The sequence below is a fragment of the Chelonoidis abingdonii genome, chromosome 22 (assembly GCF_003597395.2).
Source record: "Chelonoidis abingdonii isolate Lonesome George chromosome 22, CheloAbing_2.0, whole genome shotgun sequence".
Taxonomy (NCBI): Eukaryota; Metazoa; Chordata; order Testudines; family Testudinidae; genus Chelonoidis; species Chelonoidis abingdonii.
In genome coordinates, this window is record NC_133790.1 from 14,007,798 (window position 1) to 14,022,338 (window position 14,541).

The 14,541-nt window shown below is 39.2% G+C and overlaps 1 protein-coding gene across 11 annotated transcripts in view; it reads left to right on the forward strand.

Annotated features, from left to right (window-relative positions):
- Positions 1–14,541, forward strand: part of EP400 (E1A binding protein p400) — a 65,792-nt gene that overhangs the window by 27,928 nt on the left and 23,323 nt on the right. For 8 of the 11 annotated variants that reach the window (XM_075059945.1, XM_075059947.1, XM_075059944.1 and 5 more), the window contains 10 exons: positions 1,722–1,876; positions 2,411–2,647; positions 3,697–3,861; positions 4,945–5,112; positions 9,087–9,181; positions 10,041–10,339; positions 12,067–12,269; positions 12,365–12,534; positions 12,760–12,956; positions 14,209–14,320. In XM_075059945.1, the coding sequence (XP_074916046.1) occupies positions 1,722–1,876; positions 2,411–2,647; positions 3,697–3,861; positions 4,945–5,112; positions 9,087–9,181; positions 10,041–10,339; positions 12,067–12,269; positions 12,365–12,534; positions 12,760–12,956; positions 14,209–14,320 (1,801 nt within the window). The remainder of the gene's footprint in view (positions 1–1,721; positions 1,877–2,410; positions 2,648–3,696; positions 3,862–4,944; positions 5,113–9,086; positions 9,182–10,040; positions 10,340–12,066; positions 12,270–12,364; positions 12,535–12,759; positions 12,957–14,208; positions 14,321–14,541) is intronic. The other 3 variants (XM_075059943.1, XM_075059949.1, XM_075059950.1) reach the window with 3 other exon arrangements.

Below are 14,541 nucleotides of genomic sequence, written 5' to 3' on the forward strand. Positions count from 1 at the left end.
CTGGGACTATAACAATGTTTAAAAGGGAACTGGATAAATTCATGGTGGCTAAGTCCATAAATGGCTATTAGCCAGGAAGGGTAAAGAATGGTGTCCCTAGCCTCTGTTCATCAGAGGATGGAGATGGATGGCAGGAGAGAGATCACTTGATCGTTGCCCGTTAGCTTCACTCCCTCTGGGGCACCTGGCATTGGCTACTGTCGGTGGACAGATACTGGGCTAGATGGACCTTTGGTGTGACCCGGTACGGCTGTTCTTATGTTCTTATGACACGCTTTCACAACAAGCATGTAATATGGAGCTGCTTTGTGAAACACAGGCTACGTCTGTGCTGTGCTGCAGTGTTGGCTGTGGAGATGTGAATTGCAGAGGGCACCAAAATGTTGCAGCCTAACGGCCTTCTGTGGGTGATGCTGGCACAACTAAAAGGTACCTAGTTTGTGTTAACGCTAGGTAGGTACCTTTTACTTTGCGCCAACAGCATCCATGTGAGGCAGTTACAGTGCAACATTTTATCACATTCTGCAGTTCACACTCCCATAGTCCTCAGTGCAGTACAGTGTAGACAAGCCCTGAGAGCCACTTTGGGTCAATCTATAGGGTAGCTGAATTTTTACTTTGGCTAGTGTGGTGTTATGGTTCACACTAATATAGAAGTAAATAGCCTTTGATTCTAGGAATCCTAGAATACTGAAAGCAAATCTTGCAGAATTAGTGTCTGTTTTGCAGGTAGTTCCTCAGGCATTTAGCTATGTCTGCAGTAGCATAGGAGCAAACAGTGGTATGCTTCCTAACAGTGTTTCTCTTGTGAGGAACCAATGTACTGAGGAGTCTGGAAGTTGTAGAGGTTCTCTTTGTAGAGATGCCATAGGGGTGTGCCCCACTTCCCTTTGACCTCCTCCTTTCTCCTGCTTTCTGCCCGGATTCGTGCAGCCCATCATAGTCGTTTTAATTTGTCTGCATGTGTACTACACAAGTATGCGCTGGAACCTATCGCTTGGAGTTGCTGTTGAAAGAAATGTGGCAGTGCGTCCCCTTGTACAGATTTTGCAGCACTTCTGCATACATGTAGGTTTTCTAGTATGTAATAACAAGACTTGCAAACGTTATCAGATATCTACCAACCAGAGTCTGGTATCGAATATGATTAGATAAGAGACTGATCAGTGAAGGCAGAAGTGGGATGCTGTTGAGTTCTGTTCAGATGCTCCCTTGCAGATGCAAACATCTGCAAAGAAGAAGGAACTTCCCCTCTTTTCTTCTGTCCTTCTTAGCTGTATAGAGTGGCAGGATATCTTTGCTCCTTTCCTCCTTATGACTTCTTCTCCTTTTCTCATACAACTCCACACTTATGTGGTGCAGGTCACAGCTTTCCCAAGCAACAGTGTCAGCAGTTTCCAGTTGGTTTCACTGCTGTCCATAAGGTTTTTGAATAGTAGTAAGTGAAGCCAATCCAATTCTTTTTCAGTGTCATGCTGTTGCTGCTCTTGGAAAAGCTGTGAGCAGCAGCAGAGGCAATGGAGTTGTTGGTCTGCAGATTCAAGAAATCAGCGTTGCATCAGTGGAAACTTTTTTTTTCTTTTCTTTTTTTTAAAGAAAAGCTTAAATTTAGCAGGCATGGATGGGCTTGGTCTCCCTGTTCCCCTGGGAAAGCTGAGTGAATTTTTAAAGGCCTAGTTAATAATTTTCTCTTAAGCTTTTATTTTGCGTGTACTTTGCAGGTTGTTCCAGCCAGTTCAGTATGGGCAGAAGCCTGAGGGCAGGACTGTAGTTTTTCCAAGTACTCAAGTGCAGCGGACAGTGACCACAGCAACAGTAACTCAGCAGGGACAAGTGCGAGGAAGATCACCCATTGCTACAGTATCTGCGAATCAAGGTAAGAAAGGTATTGCTCCCTTAATTAATTAAACCTCTGAAATTACTGATGTGCTAGTTTTGTTAATAGAACTCTTCTTTCCTCTAGCTGGTGGTCTAGATTACTAATGGCTTTTAAAAAAATAAAATAAAAACAAACTAATAGCCAGTAAATTTCCTCCACTAGTTGCTACAGTGTGACCTACCACTGTAGTGCAAAGCTAATCTGGTGTAGCCTAACTGATAATGCATGAAATATACTGTGACACAATTGGTATTTAAACCCCCAATTGTATATAATGTTCTGTTGAATTTAGGGATTTACGATGCTTTTGTGTATATATACTTAGTCTTTTAAAAAATTCTTACCGATTATATACTGTTGTAAAAATAGGATGGAGTGATAGGTATGGGTAGAAATCCCAGTCTGCAAGGAAAAGCCATTCCTTTAGCCATTTTAATATCCTGTTGGAAGGTTTCTTTTTAATGCAGGTTGTTTAAAACAATGGAGTTAAAACCTCTAACAACTTGCACAAACAAACCTTATTGATTGCAGCTGCAGCAGCACAGTTTCAGACAACTCAGGCTTCTACCAGTGCTCCAAGACACCAGCCAGCAGCGACCTTCACCACAGCAACTAGCACAGCCAATCCTGTGAAACAGCGGGGTCAGACCACTGCACAGGCCTCACAGCTAGGCCAGACCCAACCACAGGCCCCCTCGCACACCATCCAACAAAGTGTGCTGCCTCAGAGGCTGGTACTGACCTCTCAGGCCCAGGCACGGTTGCCTAGTAAGTGGCCTCCCCTTTCAAGGTTTCTCCCACCTTTTTACTACAATGAGGTTAAGTTACTAGGCACCCTAAAATGTGTACAGAATCTTTGTGTTTTTTTTCACTCTTCTGATTAGCCTTGCTCACTACGCTGCTTATGACCAAGGAAAATCAAAAATTGGATAAGAAACAATAGAATTGCTGTGGACATACATTAGTGGTGTCAACTTAATCTCCTATTTCTGCATGTTTCCTGTGCTGGCAAGACTTCCTTCAGACCAAATGTTTTAGCTCTATCCTAATTATTCTTTTCATATTAAACACTAATCCATCTGCTTAAAGACCTCTCTCGCAGAGACAAAAATCACAACTGTTAGGCAGAGAAAAGCAGTGAGGCTTTGCTTTTAGGTTGTATGTGCCCTGCCTGTATATAGAATACTGAGCACTGATGTATTAATTTTCTCTTTGGGGTAATGCACTGCCTTTACAAAAGCTAAGTTTCATGCCACCATTTTGTAACTATAGTTGATGCTTTTTGCTTGTAAACTTTCTGCATTTAAATCAGAAAAATCTTAATGCTTATAATTTTAGAGCTTTTTAACTTGTCTAGAAGTGCAGCTCACTTGATATAAATCTTGCTTACGCAGCACATTTTAATCTTCAAGCTTTTTAAAATGTGTTTTTTCACATTTTATTTTGAGTGAATATTTTGTCTCTTTTTTTTTTTTTAAACCTTTCTTAGTGCTCTTGAAAAGGCAGTGGAGATCACTTTAATATGTATACTTATTCTGTTATAAAGTGTCACATGAGTTTTCAGGTAGCTCTTATACTTTTTGCTACTAAAAGTGAAAGGATAACTTCTCAAATGTTGATGTTTAATTTTAAATGATCGGGTTTTTCCAGTCTGTGCAACAAATACAGAAAGCATACCTGCTGAACTTTTATATGACACTTTTGAAGCACTTTATATAATTATGCATGGATGGCGCTTCAGCACCAGTTTACTAACCAACATTTAGAATTCTGGGAACCGAAGGGCATTCATTAATGTATGTTTCCCTCCTTAACAGGTGGTGAGGTAGTAAAAATAGCCCACCTGGCCTCCATAGCATCCGCACAAGGCAGAATCGCACAGCCAGAGACACCTGTAACACTGCAGTTTCAAGGGAATAAATTTACTTTGTCACACAGCCAACTCCGCCAGCTGACGGCAGGGCAGCCTCTGCAGCTGCAAGGTACTCTTCTGTCCAGCTTCAGTCAGTGAGTTTTCTAATGCTGATACACTGGATCATTGGGACAGGGAAGGCTTTCCTCATTGCTGTACTTTAAGCATATTAAAAAAGGAGGTATTTTTTTTCCATTGATAATACCATTTGTTGTGTCTGTTCTCTGTGTGTGCTGTGAGAGGCAGCAAGGTAGATCTCTCTAGAAAAAAATTACACCTGTTAGAGGAAATGTGGTTACAGCATTTTTATAAATTTTATTTGAATATTTCATTCATGAATATATTCTTATATGTATATTGTGCAAATAAAGTAAAATAATGCTTTAATTAAAAATTAAATACACAGTCATGTGAAGCAAAATTCAAGTAATCTTTAATCTTGTTTCTGCAACATTACTTTTTAACCTCTCCATAATAAACTAATGTGTGTCTATTTTAACCCAGTCACTGCCATGTGCAGAGTACATGGCATACAATATTCTTGCTCTGAAACAGCCCCTCCTGGCTCTGGTTATGGAGGTTCTGTGGTTTGTGAACTCCCAAATTCTGGGGAAATTTGCTTAGCTGCAAAAGAAGAGGCTTTAATTAGGCCCATGAAGTAGATGTAATTGGAGAGGGAAGGTGATGGGTTTTTCCTAGTTTTAGAATGATTTAACATATGAGGATATTTCTATATGTAACTTTGAGAAAATGTAGGTGGCTGTCCTTACAGCAGAAAATCTTACATTTTGAATCCAATAAGTAAATTAGATGTACAGCAAAATTAAAATTAAAATATTGTATATTTGGGGAAAGATATTACATAATTGAGAGTAAATTTAAAAACAAATACTTACATAGATTCCTGATACCTTGCTGCCTTTTCCTTCTGGCATGTAAGGAAATGAGGTAATTTTAAGAACGTCCTTTGATTAGTTTCAGATGAATAATTCTTGCATTAGATGAACAGTACCTTTGGGTTCATTCACTTTGAATCAAATATTCCCAGTAGGGTATGCCTTACCTGTTGCGGTAATACACCCTGCCGGAGAAGACTCTTGGCTCTTCTCTCTTTTGCACTGACTAATTTTTTTCATTTAACTCACAATTGCAGGAAGTGTTCTTCAAATTGTTTCAGCTCCAGGCCAGCAGTACTTGCGGCCTCAGGGCCCAGTTGTCATGCAGACAGTCTCTCAAGCAGGAACTGTTCAAAATGCTCTGAATGCTTTGGGAAACCAGCACCAAGCAGGTGTGCCAACTTCTACAGCAGTAACACAGCAAGGTAGGTGCTCTGTCGTGAGGTTATGTCTCCAGTTTGACATCTACCTAGCAAAATTGCTTTCTATGTATTTCAAGTTGCTTATTAATTGGTACCAGGCAATTGACATTGTTAATTCAGAAACATGCACTAGCTAACTGATCGAGCTATTTTGTTCTGTTTAAGTGGTGGGGACTGAGTTACCTGAACTGGAAACGAACACAAATCTTTAAACCAAAACAGAATGGAAAAAATGCATGCTTCAGAGAGGTTGAGGCTGCACTGTGTATTCAAAATTTCTCTCTTCAAGCTGTCTCTAAAATCAAATTGCCCTGGATAGTAAACTGTAAGTTTTAAAATATTTGCCATTTTTCAAAGTAGAATCTAGGTGATTATTTTTTACTACAGCAGATACTCTTAATAGCAATCCTGATATTAGCAACTTCCAGTTAATTGCAACATTTTGCTAGGAACCAGTGTCGTCCCATTGACTTTAGTGGATTTAGAGATTGGGAACAGGCATGCTGCTTTATTAACGTTTTGGGGGAAGAAAGGCTCCGGCTGCATGCAGGTTTGTGCAATGTGGAAGCCCCTGCTGGAGTCCAGGTGCTGCAGATGGGAAGGGGAGGTTGTGGGCAGGGCAGCAATGGGGAAGGAGGCTGTAGCCTGGATGCCTGGTCTTTCCTCAGGCACTGGGGGCCCATGGAGCTACACAGACCTCCTTCCTGTGCTTGTAGGGCTGTGCCTTGCTCTGGCATGGGGCTTGAGCTTGGCACAAATCAGCACTTCTTTCCCTGGCTTCCACCCCATGTGCTGGGGTAAGGCACAGCCGCGAGAGTCCATGGAGAGACACCATGCAGCTCCATGGGCCTCCATCACCCCTGGTCCCCATGAAAAGTCCTGTCATTTGGGCTATAGCCTGCATTACCAGCCCATAGTGCTGGGACTCCCACAGGGGCTCACCAGCTAGGTGGGAACATGTGCACCCCAGCAGCCCTTTATCTCCCATGTGGGTCCCAGCTGCAGTCAGATTTACAATACTGTAGTCAGGGAAGGAAATGCTAGGACATGTGAAGCACTGGCCACAGGCAGGTTTGGAGGACTGCAGCCAGAGAAAGCATGTCCCAGTGCTTCCTTCCCTGGCTGCAGCCCCACAAACCTGCCTTCCACTTATTGACAGCTTCCAGATAATGGCAACTTTTTTTTGCTGGGAACTGAGAGGTTGCTAGTAAGTGGGATCTATTGTATATTATGAGGGCATTGGGTAGTCTTTTATGTGCGTCCTCTTTCCAGTAGTGACTTCATAACTGATCTTCTTTTCTGTACTTGCCTTTTCTAGTTGATCTTTTGTTTTCTAGGCTCTGCCCCCTTGTACATACATGCCAGGTGTTTGGCAGCCGTGTCTATAAACATAATCAAGATGTTAACGGGAGAAACAACAGAGCACTAGGTGTCTAGGGGTTACCTGTGCTGTTTTGACTTTAAGACAAAACAGCAATTTACTAACTGACAAGAAATGCAGTTATTGAGATTTGTCCATTAGAAATGCTGTTTGCCATAGTCACCTCCTAATTGAAGGTTACCTGCAAAATAATAATTAAAAGAAGTCCATTTACTGATCCTTTTTTCATGCATTAACCTGGCTGTGAGGTTCAAATTCTGACTTTTTCTTTTTTGTGGAACTTTTGTGGGGAGAGAGGAGGTAGGGAATGTCCAGTCTTAGGTTGGAAGGTGGTATAGCTTAATGTTTCATCCTCCAGCTGTGATACCACGTTTCAGTACCGCTAATATTCCTAAAGTCCTCCAAGAAAAACAGGTAATTCTCAGGACCTTACATTTCCAAAGTAAAAAACCCTAAACATTCTAGTCGTTTAAGATGAGAGAAGAGTCCCTGTGAAACTACTGAGGCTACTTTTATGTATTATAAAGGAAAAATAAAGAATGTCTTTTTGATTCATCTTTTAAGCACAGTAAAAAAAAAAATATGTTGGAAGTACCTATTTTGACTTTCAAGACTTTGATTTAAATGCTGAATGAATGCCATTATTGCAGATGATGGGAAGCCATAATTGCTTAGTTTGTGTCTATATATTGCAAACTTGCATGTATGCTGGAAGCTCAGAGTAGCTCATTTACTTAATGTAAAAATGTGGAAACATGAAGATGTCCTCTCTTTGCTTCTTACAGTTGATTATTCCTCTTAACTGTATAATGTATTTGCCACAGATTGTACTAATTAAGTCTAATTGTTCATTAGTTTATCAATTCAACCCTGAAATGCAGTGTCATATTGAGTAGCAGGGAGTTTGTACTAATTTTCTACTGAGAGCATTCAGTGCTGGTGAGCAGGGTGTGGTAGGAAACTATACATCTTGCCTAGAAATCAAGAAGAATACAGTGTTGTCACTGGGTGAACGCTATCCTTGACATTGTATGTAGTTTTATTTACATTATTGTTACTGTGTAATATTCTAGTAGCTGGTTTAGCTGTTCCAGGAAAGAACTTGCAAACAACTGCATTCGTACACATGCTGCAAGATAATTCAAAGGTGTTATACAAAAATATGTATTAGGTGCATTTTTAATTATGTAAATGTTGTGTTTCATTGTATGAATACTGAATTGATATATTTTTGGAAAGAAGATCTAAATTACTATGAGATCCCTAAGATTATGACAGCATCGTTTTATCTGGCAGGTCAGTCTTCCTTTTTTTTTAAAAAAAATTGGATAGTTATCAAATTATCAGACTAATACAATAATGTTGCAAATGGCATACACACAAGATTATGAAAGCACCAGGTCTTTGCATAAGCAAAGCGAAACCCAGGCAATGGCATTGCTCAGAAGTGTTGATTGTACACCTGCTTAGTCAAATTTCAGAAAGAGAAAAACACCCTCACGACATTTGAACGCATTTAGTGTTCCTTTACAGGACAGTCATTTTTTTGTTATTCAAAATATGTAGGGAAACGGAGGAACACAGACAAATAATTACATGAATATTGGCAATATATTAACATATTTGTAACAACATGCTTCCTGTAGAGCCAAATTATTATGGCACAGGTTCTTGTTGTGACCTTAGGTTTGTCATCACATTTAAACATCTCTTTGCTGCATAAATCCTGCAAAAGCAATACACTGCAGATACTAGGTGGTAAATGTACAAAAAGAATTGCCTAAATATAAAATCCTAACAGTAGTACTGGCTTTTCATGTCGCTCTTACCTGAACAAATAAATACACAGGGGAAAAAAATACAGAAAAGACTTACCAAAACCATCTTTCAAAAAATAAGATGATGGCAAAAACTTGACAATCCTATAAGGTGAGACTCAAACTATATTTTTTAATCACAATAGAATAATTTGATATACCACACTTACTTACAATCACATGCACTAGTAAGAGAAGATAAATCCAAGTCCTAGTAATGGAGCTGAGGGCAAAAATTAAGGTTATTCAGTTCAAGCCCAGTCCAGCTGACTGTAAATCAATTTCTCCTTCTCCTCTGTATTATCTTGTAAACTTAACAACTTTTCCCTTCAGATCTGTCCTGTAGACAAATGAGACCTTCTCACTAAAGGAAAAGCAGGCTAATTGAGCAAAGCGATAGGCAAAAAGCAAAGCCTTTTTTTCCCCAAGAGAGCTTTAAATGGACAAAACTCTTGCAGTATGTATACTGAAGTAGAAGCATAAACGGATTAATTTCTGACAGAAATGAGAATAACCAGGATATACAACTTTTCACCTCCATCGCTGGTCCTAATCCAACTTGGCTTGTTCGTATTTGATGGCTATTCAGTGGTCCTTTTGTTCTGCTTTGGGGGCTTTGTTTGTTTTTTAAGCAGTTGGTATAAACATCTGTCAGCTCTTTGAATCCTGACAAGATTGGTACATTGTTGAAATATTATATTGCTTTAAGGACTGAGAGGTTCTATACGTTATAGATACATATCTGCAGATATAAATATAAACACTTGGTTTATCTTTAGTTTGTATTCCAGGTAGAACTGCAGTTACTAACTTAACATCAGGTGACACGGGGCCAACATTAAAACCTGCACCTACCCATGGTGGACAATCACAGGTACTTGCAATTATTTTGCAGTGTAAACAAAACTTCTCAGAATTAATATTCTATCAATTCCAAGAGTATGGGAATAAAATGTACAAACTAAATAAATAGAGCTGGAATATATAGCAGTTTTGATTTATAGGGTAGGCAAAACAATTTCTTTCAGTGTTTCAGATTTTGTTTAAACTTTTGAATTTAAAACAGGCTAGGAATTATTAATGAAAATGTATTTTGGTATGTAAAGCTTCACAGCAGTGACTGGATTGCTTATGTGTATTGGCAGACAGGATATTACATAGTAAATAGATCATAAGTATACAATAATACACCGCGAGACACAATTTCCTCCAGTTGCAGAAACAGTTATGAGAACCATCAAATTACCTGTATGTTCTTAACATGGAGGCAGCTTAGAAATAGATGACTTTTTTTTAAAATTCTTTTAAAAGTAAGAAATTTTTAGGAAAACCCATAAAAATATGGGGAGATAGCAAACTTTTATGCAACTTTTGGCGAAGCCTTCCATAGGATGAATCTGAGGAAATTCATACGTTTATTGGAGTGTTCCATATAAATTAACAAAATATTTTTTTATGAAACTTTAACAAAAGCAAGAAAATTCAAAGTTATGATGGAAGTGAGCCTTTTAACTAGAGATTAATTTAATTGTGCTCTTCGAATTGTACATTAAATTTTAATCCTCTAGCAGTTGGACCCAAGTCACGTTACCAGTTTGGCAAGTGAATGATATAAAACATCATTTATCTCTACTATGTTGTTTTAATGTTTACAGCTTTGTTCTAAAGTAACTTATGCTCTTATCTTCCTCATTATAAGCAGCACATTTTTTTGTCACTTTTTCTTGGCAAAGGAATCATTTGAAGAAAAGAACAGGCTTCTGAAGGAGCGCCTTGACAGAATATTTTCTGGCAATGAGCGCCGTTGTTCCAGAGCTCCAGTGTATGGCAGAGACTTGTTGGGAATTTGCTCTTTGATTGGTGAAAGAAAAGTCCCACAACACTGTTCCACTGGGGACAACAAATGGAGGTGGGCTGGCTTTGTGAACTGTTACCTTTCTTTGAGTGCCTCTGAAGGCCCAAGTGATCCACTGCAAGACCTGATCCTGACATCAGATCAGCAGCAGGAATCCCTAAAGGATGTTCTTAATAGGTAATTTGTGGATTTCATGATTTATGGATTACTCATTTCTAAGAGTTCTTTTCAAACGTCTGTAAAACTGCCTTTTCCCGTTCATAGCTTGTTCATTTTAGGCCATTTAACATTGCAGTAGCAGACATGCATTACAGTAACCACTCCATTTTTCTTAATGGCTGAGGTAGAATCTTTTGTTGTTTATAATAGTCACTGTCTCCTACACGGCTGAGTGTCTTCTGTGTTTCAATTAAGATATGAGAAGAATTTCTCAACATATGAGCTTTCAGATTGCTCTGTAGAGCAGGCGTCGGCAACCTTTCAGAAGTGGTGTGCCGAGTCTTTATTTATTCACTCTAATTTAAGGTTTCACGTGTCAGTAATACATGTTAATGTTTTTAGATGGTCTCTTTTTATAAGTCTATAATATATAACTAAACTATTGTTGTATGTAAAGTAAATAAGGCTTTTAAAATGTTTAAGAAGCTTCATTTAAATTTAAGTTAAAATGCAGAGCTCCCCTGGACCAGTGGCCAGGACCCGGGCAGTGTGAGTACCACTGAAAATCAGCTCGTGTGCCGCCTTTGGCACGTGTGCCATAGGTTGCCTACCCCTGCTCTAGAGCAAAATGGGTACAGTTTTCATCAAAACCCACAGTGCAAAGGAATTTGTTAGAGAATTTCAAACTTCTTTTGAATTGCTAACAGTAGGGTTTATACAGGTTGTGCTGTTTCTTAGCAATGTCTGAGCTGCCGTTCTTTGACACAATGGAGTATTGATTTATGCATGGACTGTCAAGTCTCTTCTTTGGAGAGCAATTGACCCATTGCCACTGCCAGGAAAAATGCTAGTTTCAGTCTCCTGTGCATGGAATAAACATCTGGTTTTTTTGGGGTTTTTTTGCTTAGTTATTTTAGGGGGGTCGCGGTATTGCCAGCCTTACTTCTGCACTGCTGCCTGCAGAGCTGGGTGGCCAGAGAATGGTGCTGCTGACTGAGTGCCCAGCTCTGCAGGCAGCAGCGCAGAAGTAAGGGTGGCAATGGCGTACCGTGTCATCCTGACTTCTGCACTGCTGCTGGTGGCAGCGCTGCCTTCAGAGGTGGGCTCCTGCCCAGCAGCCGCCACTGTCCAGATACCCAGCTCTGAAGGCAGCGCCTCCACCAACAGCAGCGCAGAAGTAAGGGTAGCAGTACCGCAACTGCTCCCTACAAAAATCTTGCGATATCTGCCTCCCCAGACTCCTTTTTGGGTCAGGATCCCTACAATTACAACACCATGAAATTTCAGGTTTAAATAGTTGAAATTATTAAATTTTCTATTTTTAAAATCCTATGACTGTGAAATTGACCAAAATGGACCGTGAATTTGATAGGGCCCTACTCATGAAATATGGAGTAGAAATTAATATTTAGATGTGTAGACCGTGATCCTGCAAACAGTCTGAGTACTCGTGGGAGTAAAGTTTTCAGTCTACAGGCTCAAGGCTTTAATCCTTTGTTGTTTTATTGCAAAATATTATTTTGTAGCCATTATCTGGATTGGTCCACAAAAACTAATTAAACCATTTTATTCTTTGAAACACCTATAATATTTAGTAAGACACACAAAAAATTGCGAGGCCATCTAGGTAATGGTGTAAGAATGGGATTACCCTGCGACGATGAAAGATGATTGCTAGAATTGATCACTTAAAAGTGCATTTTCGTCGCCTCCTGCCTATTGAAATAGTTCTGCTGCATTTTCAGGACTCGCTGTGTGTTACCAGCTGCAGTTGCTGCTCCCCCATGTTTGTATGTAGCAAAACCTCCCCCTTCATATAGTCATAAGATGAAAGTCTTCAAGCACAATCTTAAGGAGAAGGCAACTCCGTATTTACATCAGCTGCACCAGATCACAACTCCATGCCTACTGCAGTTCCCTGACCTCCGACTGGTGCAGTATGATTCAGGTAAAGGAGAACCTATATTACACGGATCTGCTTCCTCTGGCAGCAGTTGAATGCTGTGTATGAAGTCTTTATAATCTCTTCTCCCTAAAACATAGGAAAGTTGGAAGCTCTTGCTGTCTTGCTTCAGAAGCTGAAAGCCGAGGGACGCCGTGTGCTGATTTTGTCACAGATGATTCTAATGTTAGATATACTGGAGCTGTTCTTGAACTTCCATTTTCTCACATTTGTCAGAATTGATGAATATGCTAACCATGAACAACGGCAGGTAAGGTCACTCTATCTGATAACCCCAGATATAGTTGTGATATACTTCTAAATTTTAATTTTGAGCACTGATACATGAATAGGAAATGTGCTTTGTCATTTCAAAATGAATGAGAAATCTAGATCTTGTTCACTTTTCATTCCATCAGAGTGAGTGTAATCTTATTTCAGTATGGGTTTATGATTCTGCTTTCCAATTTTCGCCCCCCCCCCTCCCCCCGTCTAGGAACTGATGAAAAGTTTCAACAGAGACAAGCGCATTTTCTGTGCCATCCTTTCCTCTCACAGTCGTTCCACAGGTGTCAATCTTGTGGAGGCAGACACTGTTGTATTCTATGACAATGATTTAAACCCAGTGATGGATGCAAAGGCTCAGGAATGGTGTGACAGAATTGGAAGATGCAAAGACATCCACATATACAGGTGACTGTTAGACAGAACAGCCTTTTCTATAGCATGCTCTAATTTAAAATTATAACTTAAAACGGGAAACATTGCTTCTATGTGATTTAAAATTCAGATGGAAAAAAAGCTTAATTTTTCAGCTAATTAAGGAAGTCAACCAAAATATATTTGTTTGGTGTCTTGTAACTGTATTGGTCCCAGGATATGAGAGACACAAGGTATGTGAGGTAATATCTTTTGTTGGACGAACTTCTGTTGGTGGAAGGTGGAAGCTTTTGAGCTTCATAGAGCTCTTCTTCATGATTGGGGAAGGTAACCATTGTGTCCGAGTTCAATACATATAGGGACAGATTGTTAAGCGTAAGAGGTTCACACATGATGTAGAAGACCACTTAAAATGAAGTGCCAGCATTTCTGTGAAGTTCAAAATTTTGTCCCTTCCACCAACAGAGGTTGGTCCAATGAAAGATATATTACTTCACCTACCTTTCTCTCTAATTAACAATGTAGTCTGTCTTAAAAACAATAGATTTTTTGAAACATTTATAGTGAAGTCTTCTGTAGTATGGAAAATTCAAGTTAACAATCTGCTAAATCGCTTTTGATTTTTCTAGATGAATTACTATCCTTTGTATGTTAATTTGATCACTAATAGAAAGTTTTATAAAGGATGTGTTTTTGGGTTCCCCTCAGGGAAAATGTTACAGTAAGATAGGTCTGAGGGGGAAAAAATCATAAATAGCAATGTAACAACGCTCAATGGTAGGAACTTCTAGTTGTATAGATTCTTTCTCTGTTTATTATTAAATTATGTTTCACAAAGGCTGTTGTTTTTTGTTATTTTTAAATAATGATATTTATTAAAACCCACCCTTCGTGATAAATCTAAGACAAAGTAAACATGATGTCAAGGGCTGGTCTAGACCAGGATATAAGGTGTGTCCTTAAACTGTGTTAGCTAGTATGTTTTAACTAGCATGTTTTACAACTATAGTGTGTTTTTTAACGTGTGTTAGCCTTCAGGGGGTGTCTAGGCTTCACTTCAACCTGCTTATGTGTAAAATACAACTTGCCCTGTCTACACTAGAGTTTTAAAATATGTTAGTTAAAATGTGCTAGCTAACACTGTTTAAGAATACACATTTTATCCTCCACTAGTCAAAGCCCTACAAGTTCAGCTTTATTGTTCATGGTGGTGGCTAAAATTCTTCTTTGATTTCTGGAAACCATTGTGAGAATGGTATAACAAATTCTCTGTCATTTTTTCTAGGCTTGTAAGTGGTAATTCGGTGGAAGAGAAGCTTCTGAAAAATGGCACTAAGGATTTGATCCGAGAAGTAGCTGCTCAGGGAAATGACTATTCCATGGCCTTTTTAACACAGGTACTTTTATATTAAGATTTTTTCATTTTTTTTTCCTGAAGCGATCTCTCGTAATTGATATGACATATGGATCATAAAGCCAGAGGTTTAGTAGAAATTTATTTAGATTGGTATTTGAGTTAAGCAGTCAGTAAGTCTAATATATGTCGAGTTAATGCATTGTTCTTAATATATATTTGGGCCACGTAGTGGTCTGATAATATACTACTGTGCTCAAGAGC